Source organism: Aphelocoma coerulescens, chromosome 3 (assembly GCF_041296385.1).
Source record: "Aphelocoma coerulescens isolate FSJ_1873_10779 chromosome 3, UR_Acoe_1.0, whole genome shotgun sequence".
Lineage (NCBI taxonomy): Eukaryota > Metazoa > Chordata > Aves > Passeriformes > Corvidae > Aphelocoma > Aphelocoma coerulescens.
In genome coordinates, this window is record NC_091016.1 from 122,937,954 (window position 1) to 122,950,263 (window position 12,310).

Consider the following 12,310-nt stretch of genomic DNA (forward strand, 5'->3'; position numbering starts at 1 on the left):
ATCTTGGCAGAGTGATTGGATGGTCTCCAGGGCTTCCTTCCAACTCCAACCATTCTGTGAGTCTGTGGTTGGAATCCCCAAGTCCTATGTGCAAGTGTTTCTTACTGAGGACTTAGAACTTAGGGGAAATTTTGATTTTCTTAAAGCTGGTGGTCTAAAGCTTCTCTCTTGGATAAGGCCACTGCTCTCACTAGTTTGTGGTTTGTTGTTTTTTAAAATTCAGTCTGAGATTCTAAATGCATATGTGAGTCCAGAGGCAAGAGATTCAGAGGGAGACTTGAGAGTTGATGTAAAGGTGTCGTTTCGGTGGACTTTGCAGGCTGTGAGAATTCCAGTGAGGGCAGGGCTTAATCCTTCCTGGCCTCCTTTTCCATCACCTCTCCTCCAGCCATGGATAGGTTGGAACAGGGAAAATCTAACCCTGCTACACTGTGGAGTGGACTCCTCAAAAATGAGAAGATAAAATCTATAGAGTGAGGTCTGAAGAGCCAGTGGACCTTATTTGCATCCCCATGGAAGCCAGGTCCCTGTGGGCAGAGAGCAAAGAAAACGGGAGATGAAGAAATTTCGGGTTTTTGAGCATTTTACCTTTCTAACTCGGAGCAGCTGCAGCAAGATGTTCCTTGGATTTCCTTAAAAAAGTAAAAGCCAAATGAGATCTGGAGCTATCTCCCAGTTACACATCAGAGATGGAGGGGCACTTCTTATTGTTTGTTTTGCTTGGAACAATTAGCACTTTTTCCTTTGGACTTTAAAGGTGATGGTCCCAGATAAATCTTTGGCTAAGGCCCAATCCAACCATAGCTACCGAATTACTGAGCTTCCCAAACATGGATTTTGGTCCATCATCTGTTTCCTCACCTGCAGAACAGTTGTCCAGAGAGCAGCAGTGGGAGCAATAAGATGCCAGTGGCTCTTTCTTGTCCCAGGAATCTCTCAGTAATTTTTATTGTGATGCTTTGCTCCATGAGTTGTTCAATCTACCCTTGTGACAATCAATGGAGTTATATTTTTAAAAGCCTCCAAAGTTTGGTGGGGCCACTATTTTATCTTCTGGAGGAAATAAATGGTTTAAGTGGTGGTTGGGATGGAGAATAAAGCCAGGGCCCTTTGGAATATCATGGGGTGTTCTGCCCCATGCCAGGGTGCAAGGGGACATGTTGGGAGCTGAAGGTGACCCCAGCGCAGGCTGTGTCCTCCCTGACATAACTGTGGCTTGGATTTGTGATCCAGCCAGGAGACAAGGCTGGAGATGAGCTACCTCCAATATAGCTCTTGGGTCCATCCTAGAAACAGGGCAAGGGATTTGCTGGAGAGATCAGATTCTTTGTTTTGGGACTATTTCAAGGGTATTGATGAGTCTTGATGTTTCCTGGATTTATATGTTTATCTGCATGGGACAAAACCCATATTTTTCCCAAAGGCAAGTGCGAATGGGGATTCCTGAGTAAGGCAGAATCAATGGGAATGCTGCTTAAATAGAAGTATTTTAGAATAAAAAAGAATCCCTGCGGTTGCAGGGAATACGGGTGTCCTGCTCTTGGCGTGGTGCATTCCAAGAGAGATTCCTCTCTCCAAAAAAAGTAACTTTCACACTTGGGCTGCAGCATTTAGGTGGGATCTGGATTTCAAACTCTCAAATGTGGATCCAGTTAGGATGAGCACGGAGGCTGTTCCCTATCAGAAGAGCTGGGGTGGGGTGGCCGATCCAGTGGCTCAGGAAGATAAGGACAATGAGTCAGAGAACTCCTGAATACAGCACCATTTCCAATTCCCACACTGATATCTCTGTATTTCTCTCCTCCAGACTGTAAGGACAACCTGACGTGAGTTGAAACTTCAGGCTCCTGAGCCTGCCCCAGATGCAATAATTTAGTGAGCAGATGATGTTTTCCACCAAAGCTCCTGTCTAACTCAGTGGATCTGTGTGTCTTCCGGCAGGTGTGTCCTCTGTGGCCTCCCTGATGTCCCTGGCTTGGGTGCTAGCCTCCTATCACAAGCTTCTTCGGGACTCTAGGGACGACAAGAAGAGTATGAGCTACAGAGGGGCCCTCATCCATCTCTTCTGGCGCCTCTTCACCATCTCATCCCGAGTTATTTCTTTTGCTCTCTTTGCTTCCATCTTCCAGCTCTACTTTGGGATCTTTGTAGTGGTCCATTGGTGTGCCATGGCTTTCTGGATCATCCATGGTGGGACAGATTTCTGCATGTCTAAGTGGGAGGAGATCCTCTTCAACATGGTGGTAGGGATTGTGTACATTTTCTGCTGGTTTAATGTCAAGGAAGGGCGGACTCGATACCGAATGTTTGCGTATTACACGGTGGTCCTGACGGAGAACGCTGCCTTGACGCTCCTTTGGTATTTTTACAGAGATCCTGACACCACTGACTCCTATGCCGTGCCAGCACTGTGTTGTGTCTTTCTTAGCTTTGCTGCTGGGATAGCTTTGATGCTGTTATATTATGGTGTGCTGCATCCCATGGGGCCAAGAGCTAAGATCTTTGCCAGCTCCTGTTGCGCCGAGCTGCTCTGGGGCATTCCTTTGCCCCCCGATGTTGAGCCCATGGCACCCCAAACCCCTGGGTACCGGGGGGCCCAGGCTACGCCCACCAGAGCGGTCACGGAGCAACAGGAGGAACTCACAGCTGACACTTGCTTGCCCGTTTTCCAGGTGAGAGCAATGGTACCATCTACTCCATCTGGGCGACCCTACCCCCCCGAGGGGCCTCTCATTAAGATTGACATCCCAAGAAAAAGATATCCTGCCTGGGATGCTCATTTTGTAGACAGGAGGTTAAGAAGAACTATCAACATCCTCCAATACGTCACCCCCACAGCTGTAGGTATTAGGTATAGAGATGGACCTCTCTTATATGAGTTGCTACAATATGAATCTTCACTTTAAAGCTCCTTAAAGCAAAAGTAAAAGAGGGGACCTTATTTTTGTTTACGGTAAACACAGATCATGAAACAAACACAAACCTTCAGATAAGCTTTCTTTCTGGTTGCTGTATGTATAAAAAAAAAAAAAAAGATATTCTCTATGTTTTGTAAGTAAAAACAAAAAGAAAAACTTTTCTTTTGTTTTTTACACACAAGAAACAGTATTTCAACTTCCACACCTAGGATTCACAGGTGGAGAAGGAGGCATCTCCACATCAGTTTTATACCGTACACCAAGTGTAGAACATTATTTATGGGATTGGTGCTGATTGAAAAATAAAAAAAAAAAAACAAACAAACAAACCTACAACTGCCTTATGCCCTTAGGTGCTGAGTTTCATTAAGTACTGTCACCTTTCTCATGCAAAACTCTTTGATGATTATATGCCAGGAAAAAAAAAAAATAAAAACCAACCATCCAACTGAAATGCAAACCTTAAAATTAAAAAAAAAAAAAAAATTAACAACAACAAAAAGAGAGAAATGTATGAAAAAACCATAAATCCTGTTGCTCTTATTGGATTTAGCAGAAAAAGCCCTCCAAATGTCTAAATATGAGAAAGCAAAGATAAGAAAGCAAAGATAAGAAAGCAAAGCCAAGACAACCCCAATGGAGTTTGATTTTTCCAACAGCTGAAAGACAAAATCAGGTCTGTAAGATAATTTGGCAAGGAATTTATAACACCATTGGGCCAAGCCTTGACCGAGTCGTGTTATAAAAATGATCCCACCCTGGAACCGTTTTCCTCATGGAAATGGACCCTGTACAAAGGTGGGATTGTACCAGATCAGTGGGAAAATACAGGATCTGATCTTGTTCCCAGCACCTGCTCGTGATAAAGCCCCACTGTCTCCAGTGGAGCAAATACCAACAGTCTGAGCCCAGAATAAGGCCTGCCACCTTGATTTCTGGAAAACGAGAAATTATAGGAATTAGAAACCAAAAACATGATCCGAAATTACATTTCCACATATCTAATAATTATTCCAGTAATAATAAAACTCAGCATGGTAGCAAAAAGCGAGTCAATTTAAAGGCACAATACTTGATCAGTGACTGGCAAAATAATTTGACCTACTGTATCATTTTAAGGCTGTGAAAGGCATACATGTATTATTTGTAATCTCGTGTAAGACCTGTCATGTCTCATTCAGTGCGAGCCTTAAAGTGATTGTAAAGCATCCTTCGTTCCATTTTGGGGATTTTTGGGTTTTGATTTTTTGTTTTGTTTCTGTTTTGTTTTTAAGGAAAACAAAACATGAAAAGTCGGGATTAAAAAAAACACAAAAACACAAAAACAAACAACAACAAAACAACCAACAAAACTTCTTCAAACGGTAATAACCTGTAAAACTGACTCACGTCTCGAGATGATTTGGTGCTTTGTATTTTTGTTGATGTTGTTGTTGTGATTTAGCTGAGAAAATTCTTCGACTCGGTTACATGTGGGGAACTGCTGATAAAAACTGTCTCGTGTCACCCTCTACTGTAAGTACATGGCGAGAAAAAACAACCAGAGGAAATCCAAGAGCGTAGCGAGAGCGCCGTGGTTTAGCTTAGCCTTCCACCGCCAGGAGATGCTGCCACCTCCGATGCTGGCAAAGACCAGACGGTCCTGCCGAGGGCTGTGGGGTTGTCTTGACATTTCCAAATAACCCGCTCGGTGTCTGAACATTTTCATCTCTCTCGGATTCTGTTTCTGTGCTGGAATCTCTTGGGTTCTTTTCGAGTTAAATCACCGGGTTTGCATCTATCCGACACCCTTTTTCCATTTTGAGAGTATTGCTCCTTTAAAGGAATATTCCCATTTCAGGGCATCTTTTCAATCCCACCATGCCTCTACTTGGGAGGGGAAAAACAACAACAACAAAATGAGATATTTTTAAGTGAATGCTGTAGTATTTTCTGTGTGTAATTGCAATTTTTTATTCCAGAAATACTGTAACTGTCTAGGGTGCAAAACTCCCATGCTGACCTATTCTGAAGAGAAGATCAGCATGGGGGGGATATTTTTTAATTATGATTATGATTTTTTTTTTAATTTCAGAAATCAGTTGGTTTTTTTAATTATGATAGTATTTAAAGAAACTAGTACCAATTTTATATAACAGTTTAAAGAAGCTGAATGCTTTCTTCGCCTGAATATACCTGAAGAGAAACAAACATTTTTTTCAATCAGTGATCCTTTGCAGTGTTCTGAGAAAACGTTGGGGTTTCTTCAGTTGTTTCATTTTGTTTTTTAAAGGAAACTTTTAACTGGTGTCTGTCCCTTTCAAGGAGGGCAGGACTCCTTCACGCCAAACGATAGACACACGGCAAAGTTTATACAAAGCCAAATTGTCACTGGTACTGTAATTCCCAGTCAAACTCCATTTCAGGCAGATGTTTCTGGGCTCTGATTACAACCAATGTGATGGTCACATTTTCATGCAAAGGGAGGGATTTGGTCTTGTCATCCCCTATCTAACTCCCCAGTCCCTTGTTTGCTGTGCACATAAATACATATATATATATATATACACACGAACTGATATATATTTGTGAAAAGCTTTCATTTCCCTTCTCCATTGTCTATGCCCCACAGACAGTCCCTTCCCAAGTGTCCTACTAACATTTCACCCTGTTTCTCCCCTGATCAGTGTACTGTCTCCATAAAAAGAGGTAATTGTGAAGTGAACTTGCTGTCCCCACCTACTGAGTCCTAAAAACATGGAGGTGCCCATCCTCCAGTGACAGGCCTGCGTTTTTCATTCCAGAACTTTCTTTTGACTTGCCTTTAATGTTAGTGTAGACTTATGTTGATCCAATTCCCCATGTAAAGGCTCCCATTGGTCCTTGCATGAAGAGCTCTCCTCCCTGCAGCTGCATTTGCGTGGCAAAAGCATGAGAAAGGAATGGATGGCTAACAGCCCTGCTGTTCCTCGGGGACCATTTTCCAGGAGGTGGCATCTTTGTTTTCAAAAGCATTGTAAGAAGGTCCTGCTCCCCAAACTCATCAGCCTTGAGGTCTGGAGATGTGGTGCCGATCACTGGCCCCATTGAACAGCTGGACCCTTCCCACCAGGACAGTGACAGCGAGCCAAGGCACAGTCACCAGGTGCCAGGAGGAGGAGACCCTTCAGTGTTGCCTCTCATGAGCAACTCCAGCCTGCCTTCCCTCAGGAACGGGATCTTACTCCACACCACCACACCAACAGCCGTCGCCTCTGCCCCGTGCCAGGAGCGAAGGGGCAAAACACTCTGGAAGTGTCCTTACTTCTCAATACAGTGCTAACTTCTCACAACCAAACCAGCTTAACCAAGGGCTTGACACATCCCTGTTCCAAAGTCCTCCTCCTCCGTGGCTCGTAGTGGGGATAACAACAAGGCAGGTGCCTCCACTGCAAGTTAAGACTGTTTCATTACTTGTATAAACTTTCTGCCTCTGCTTCTCCTTGCTTTGAATGATATCCACCGGCATCTTCATTTAGCAAAGGATTTCCAGGGAGAGTCTGTGTCAACCCTGAAGAACTATTTCTTTTTCCAGGACTTCATTACAGCCTTAACATAAAGCACGTGCTCTGCCACTACTCCCAGCACGTTCCTGGTGGACAGTTTGGGGTGGTGACCATTTCCTTTTGGGATTACCTGTGATCTTCTTGCCAAACAGCGCCTTTTGCCAAGACAAAAGCTTGGGGTGGAAAACTACCCCAGCTCCTTATTGGTACTAGTCCCAGTGCTAAGAGTCTCATCCTCTCCTCCTGTTTTACTTTTTTGCCCTTTGATTTTTTTTTGTGTGCACTTTTGCAGGATGGTCAGCAGCTTGTTTTGGTTTTGCTTGGATTTGAACTCCTCAGCTTTTCCTCAGTACCTTTTTTTATTCCATATCCCACCTTCTGGCCAGAAGATACTGCATGAGGAGGTCTTCAAACTGCCACAGAGAAGGTTGAGCCTGTATTTATTCACATCACAAGACCAGTGGGCAACTTCTCTGGCACATTTGTGGTGCTGGATTCAGCCTGGGATCATCTAAACCAGCCAACTTTGCCATGCCAGGGCAATGCTGAGGCACGAGGGCTCCACCATCCCGACTGTTATTGTTCAAACCTTCCCTGGCATGGTTTTGACCCACTCCAAGGAGCCCTGGGCTCAGGCACAGCTTGCCCAGTCTTTGGCACTGGCCAGGGACCGTCCCCAACTGGCAGTTTGGATGCATCTGCTCCATATCAGGGGTGGAAGATTTTAGGAGTCAGGATGGAGCCAGCACTACTCAGCTGGCTTCATGGCCAGAACGGATCCTGGAAGTGCTAAACTTCCTGGTAAAGATGTAACTCCATGCCACAGTCCAGGATTCAGGATGTGGTGGAGTACATCAGCTCCGATCCGGCATTTTTGTCTTTTCTGCCTGATTCAATGGAAAAGTTATTTTTCAGTTCACTTTGTTCCTTTTGCTGAGGTTGTTTTGCAAACGGCGTCACTTTTACGGCTCGGATGTCAACCCATCCATCCCTCCATCCATGTCAGATGGATGGCATGTTTACTGTGATAGTGTTACACATCCATAGGCAGCTAATTTGGAGACAGGAATCATTCAGACCAGACCAAATCAACAATGGGAACACAGGAATTACAAGGTCCCTGCTCATGCCCTTGTCATGCTTTGCCACCCAACACGAGGCATTTTTCATCTGCAGCAAATCCAACCCAGACTGCAGAAAAGGAGCTAATGGTGAATAATTACCAGTGGAAAGTACAAGTGAGACACCCATTTCAAGTGTAAATATATTTATTTTCAGTGTTTGGGATTGGAGCTAATTCTGTGCTTCGCCCTGTCCTTTTGTGCACCTGCCAAAAGTCAGCAGTCATTTGCATGTATTTTTATTTAAAGCTGACTGGATGAAACAGGGCAAAATGAATTCCAAGCTTTAGTGAATGGTCTGCTAAAAGCTGGCTCACAAGGGGAGCATCGTTATTGACTTTCAGAGTGCAATCACCCCATGCTCTTCAGATATATTTTTGTACACACAAGATTCACTTCACAATTTATCCCACCCCTGGCCCCTGCATGTCACACCTGTCACCTGCACACCTGCAGCATGACTAAACCTCCTGAAGAAAATGTGGTCTGAGGTTAGTCCAGCATGATTTCATTGAAGCTCAGAGGTGCTTTGAAAAGGAAAACTTACTACTGTGCATTTGCAAAACCTTTTAGTGCCTGCTTGCTGGGCAGCTTGGGCAGGAGACAATTTGGAAGCTGCCAGAGTCAGCGGAAAATTGTGGAGACAGGCTTTCCTAGGATTTTTCCTCCTTTTACTGGGTTTGCTTTTCTCTGGGTTCTGTTCAGATCCAATGTGGTCCTGCAAAAGAAAACCCACCAGAAAATGAAAACCCAAATAACCATGACAAAATAAGGTCTATGCCAATCCCCACAGAAGCTGAGGTGGCTGACGTAGGACGGTAGGGATGATGTGAACTCCGCTGTGGACCCTTTGCTTGCTGGAGCTTGCATGCTGTTCTTTTGGCAGTTGTCTCAAGCCCTGGGGGCTTTGGGGATGGTGCTTTCCCAGGGTTATGATTGCTGGTTTTATTTTTCCTTGGAGCTCAGGTGTATTCTGGTGCAGAGAATCTCAGCCTGGTTTGAATGAGGAGAACTTGAGGCTATCCCAAATAGACGTGGGCAAACCTTTCACTGTGTGCAGAACGCATTTCCAGACCTTTGGGTACCGCTAGAGATTGTTGCAATCCACTTAATTCTTCATGAGCATGTTCAGAATCGCTTCATTGTTCTGTTGTGTTTGAACTTGGGAATAACGGTGTGGTGACTCTTTCCTGTTGAGGTGTGATGTGAAGAAAGGGAGGAGCCTTCCTGCTGTGCTGCATTTTGCCTGTGTTCAACCCTTGTTCCTTACTTGAAGCTCAGACAGTGGGATAATGAGAAAAATGGGAAAATAAGATGATGGATTGCTGCATATGTTCCATTGGTTCTTCACTGATGAGGAGGGACGCAATTGGTGACAATTAAAATAAATCTGCATAAACCATCTGGACCTCAGTGTATATTCGAACATGCACAGAACCCAATTGGAAAGTGATGTTGTTGATAAAATAATGTGGATATCATTTCCTGTCGTATATTAAAAACCTAAAAACCAAACCAAACAAAACCAAGCCCTGGAAATGGAAAAAAATTATTTGAGAGCATAAACCTTCCTGTGCCCTCCCCATTCCTTTGGGACACATGCAGCAAGGCACTGTTTGAAAGCCAGGCACTTTGTAATCCGCGGAGTTAATTGGATTTGTGCAATGCTGTGCTTGTCAGATGGTCTCTTACAGCGAGCATAGAAAGTGGCCACGGTCTAAAAGTCATTGCAGATTTTTGGGTGACAGTACTTCTGGGTTTCGACCCCAGCTCTGCCACGAAGTTGCTGTGTAACCTTGGGCAAGTCATTTAACCTTTCTGTGCCTACAGTTTACCCATCTGTACATGGGTATAATAATATTTACCTACCTCACAGGGGTGTTGTGAGGCTTAAGTTAATGCGTGTAAGAGGTGCTGGAAGTGCACCGTGAAAATTTCATTCTTGCTGGGTTTGTGCTGTTGTGGGGGATGAGCAGTGAAGGGGTGGGTTACAACATGCAGAAGGAAAACCTGCTGGTGCTTGTCTTGAGAAAGTGATTTGAAGTCTTTTCTCTCCCCAAAAGCAAGGAACGGAGAAAATTGTTGTGCACCAACTGAACAGCCTTGCTTTCCTGGTCAAATATAACAGCACTATTTGCAATATTATTTTCTTACACAACAGGTGACCTTTCCCTTTTCCTTGCTGTTTCTGAAAACTTGAAACTAAAGATGACAAAAGTATTTCTGAACCGAACAGATTACTGATGAATACTTGAATTTCTTTAAAAGTTGCTCTCATCAGCCACGGTTAAATGTGCACTAACCTTTCAATCATCAGCTTCCATCTGAATACAGTGAAAAATTTGCTCACGCTGTTTTGGAATAGCCTGGACCTTATTTGGGAGGCTGGTAATGCTGAGGACTCTTGTAGGCATGGGAAAACTAGTGTCTCAACTGATACACACGTGAAAAAATATCTTTTTTCTCTTTCTGTTTTTGCCTTTTAAGTTCCTTGACTGCCTAAGACAGCACAATAATTGCAGTTTACTTGTTTGTACAGTAGCTTTTTTTTTGTTTTTTTTTGTTTTTGAACTGTTTCCTTACACAAAGGGCGAAGGTGGGATGTGAAAGGATAAAATAGACCCAACGCTGCTCCCGCGCAACTCTTCCCGAAGTCCCTGCTTTCCTGGAGAAAAAACCTGCGCCACATCTAGGGAGACCAGGCCAGGCTGCTTTCACCGTCCTCCCACAGGCAAAACTTCCCTTGCCACCTGTGGGAGTTTTGGCTGTTGGTTCCATGTCCATTGAGGTGGATTCGTCCCTGGTTGAGCCCCAAACCACTCGGGTGAAAGCTGGGATAACTTTCTTTAGAATGAGGGAAGGGATCCAGTTCATTGCTCCAAATGTCACCACTGGTCAGATGATTTAGAAGGGGAAAAACATGTGATAGAAAGCCTGGGGTTTAGGGGTTTTTTTGTGTTTTTATTGTCTAAGTGTCCTGACCATTATATGATGTCTCTTGTGGGAATGCAATGCCAGGCAGGAGTCCCTGCTCCCTTTTAGAGAAGCTTTGTGAAGTCTGCTCACGCACTCCTTATCTCCTTACTCAGGCAAAACTCCTGGGCTTTGTTGCTGGGTCTCCTTTTCTCTCCTGAGTAAGGACTGTGGAGTTTGGTCTGTTTGGGATCACTGGGGGGTGTTTCAGGTGGCCGTTGTCTTCTCTGGCCCAAGACTTGCTTTGCATGAAGCAAGAAGGAAACTCTGTCTTGATCTGCCACGTACCTTCCCTGTCCCTTCTCCTATCCACCATGAGGAGGGAGTTCAAAATCTTCTGGCTACAGGGGCCAGGCTCTTCCACCTGAATTTCCAGGCAGCTGCACATCTTCCTGCTGGCGCAGAGCAAGTTTAGAAGCCCCACTCCTGCAGATGGGCCATCGCTCATCCGCATCAGCTTTGGGTCTGCTCCTTCCCCGTCCTTCTCCCCAGCCATTTCTTTGCCCTGTTTTAAGCACTCAGCTAGGTGCTTCTGGGTTCTTTTTACTGCTTCTGTTCCAAAAAAATTTTAAAAAAAGATTGAAGTTGGGAAAAAAACAACAATGTAACTCCTTCGGTGCTATGCTAACTACTTTGTTTGACCCAACCAAATGCTGGCCAACAAACAGATATTCCCTCTTTGTCCTAAAAAGCACCGCACATCTGTGTCTTGAACAGGGATGGACTGAGAGGGCTGAGAGAGGGCAAGTGTGGTTTTGAAAGCAATTGAAGTCTCATGTGTATCTGGTAAAGCAGAAAGATGTAGGTCCAGACTGCTTTCAAAGCTCGTTGTCGCCCACCTTGTGGAATTAAATAGGATATAGCCTATCAGGTATTGAGGGCATTATATATATATATATATATTTAAAAAAAAAAAAAGTTCTCTTTATTGATAAATCACCCTTTAATTCTCCTGAAGTTGTGCTGTTTAACAGGGAAACCACCTGGCTGTGCTTGCACCCAGTTGTTTTGGTATGACCCACTTCAGCAGTGAGAGTAAAAAACCAGGAAGAGAAAGAATTCCTCCTACTATATATTAAGCCTGAAGTGATGTGGGTGCCAATGAATTTTCAGGATTAAAGGGACTAATCAACATGTATGTCTGAGTCTATATCCCCAGTCCCGTGGAAATATAGGTGAGCATACATGCCATGTTACTGCAGCAGTATATATGTTTTAATATATATGAACACATTGTGAATTCCAAAGGGCTTTTTCGGGATGAGGAAGGTCATTCCTGGTGAGAGGTGCTAGCAATTTGGGATTTGCAAGCAGGGTTGAAATAAACATTCCTTGTAGGGGCTTTTTTTTTTTTTTTTTTTTAATTAAAATACCATCAGAATTTTAAGGTCCTGAGGAAATGCTGTCCCACCTGATCTTCCACTTCTTAAGAAATTTGGAAGCCAAACTCAGACCAAACATCAGGGCCAAATGCAGTGTCAGGAGAAATCAGTAGAACTCCACTGATGGCTAGGTGCCTCCTTACACTATCTATGCTAAAAATAGTAATTTCTAGTGGTGTTGGGGAGCCCAAAAGGGGCCCTATTGGTCTTTTTCTTCACCTGTGACAATAGATTTTGTGTTTGAGCTTGTAGAGTTTGTCAAAACCCAGGCAAAACTTGGGCAAAAGCAGGAGTATCTTTCCAAGAGGAGCCATCTGAGTGTAGCCTACCCCTGGTCTTTATGGGGGCTTTGTAGTCCCTGGCTTTAGCTGAGGAAGAAAAGATTTCTCCTT

At 44.1% G+C, this 12,310-nt stretch overlaps 1 protein-coding gene across 1 annotated transcript in view; it reads left to right on the forward strand.

Annotated features, from left to right (window-relative positions):
• Positions 1 to 4,523, forward strand: part of XKR6 (XK related 6) — a 170,045-nt gene extending 165,522 nt beyond the window's left edge. The window contains exon 3 of the mRNA XM_069011847.1: positions 1,942 to 4,523. Within this exon, the coding sequence (XP_068867948.1) occupies positions 1,942 to 2,906 (965 nt within the window). The 3' untranslated portion in view covers positions 2,907 to 4,523. The remainder of the gene's footprint in view (positions 1 to 1,941) is intronic.
• Positions 4,524 to 12,310: the final 7,787 nt, after the last annotated feature.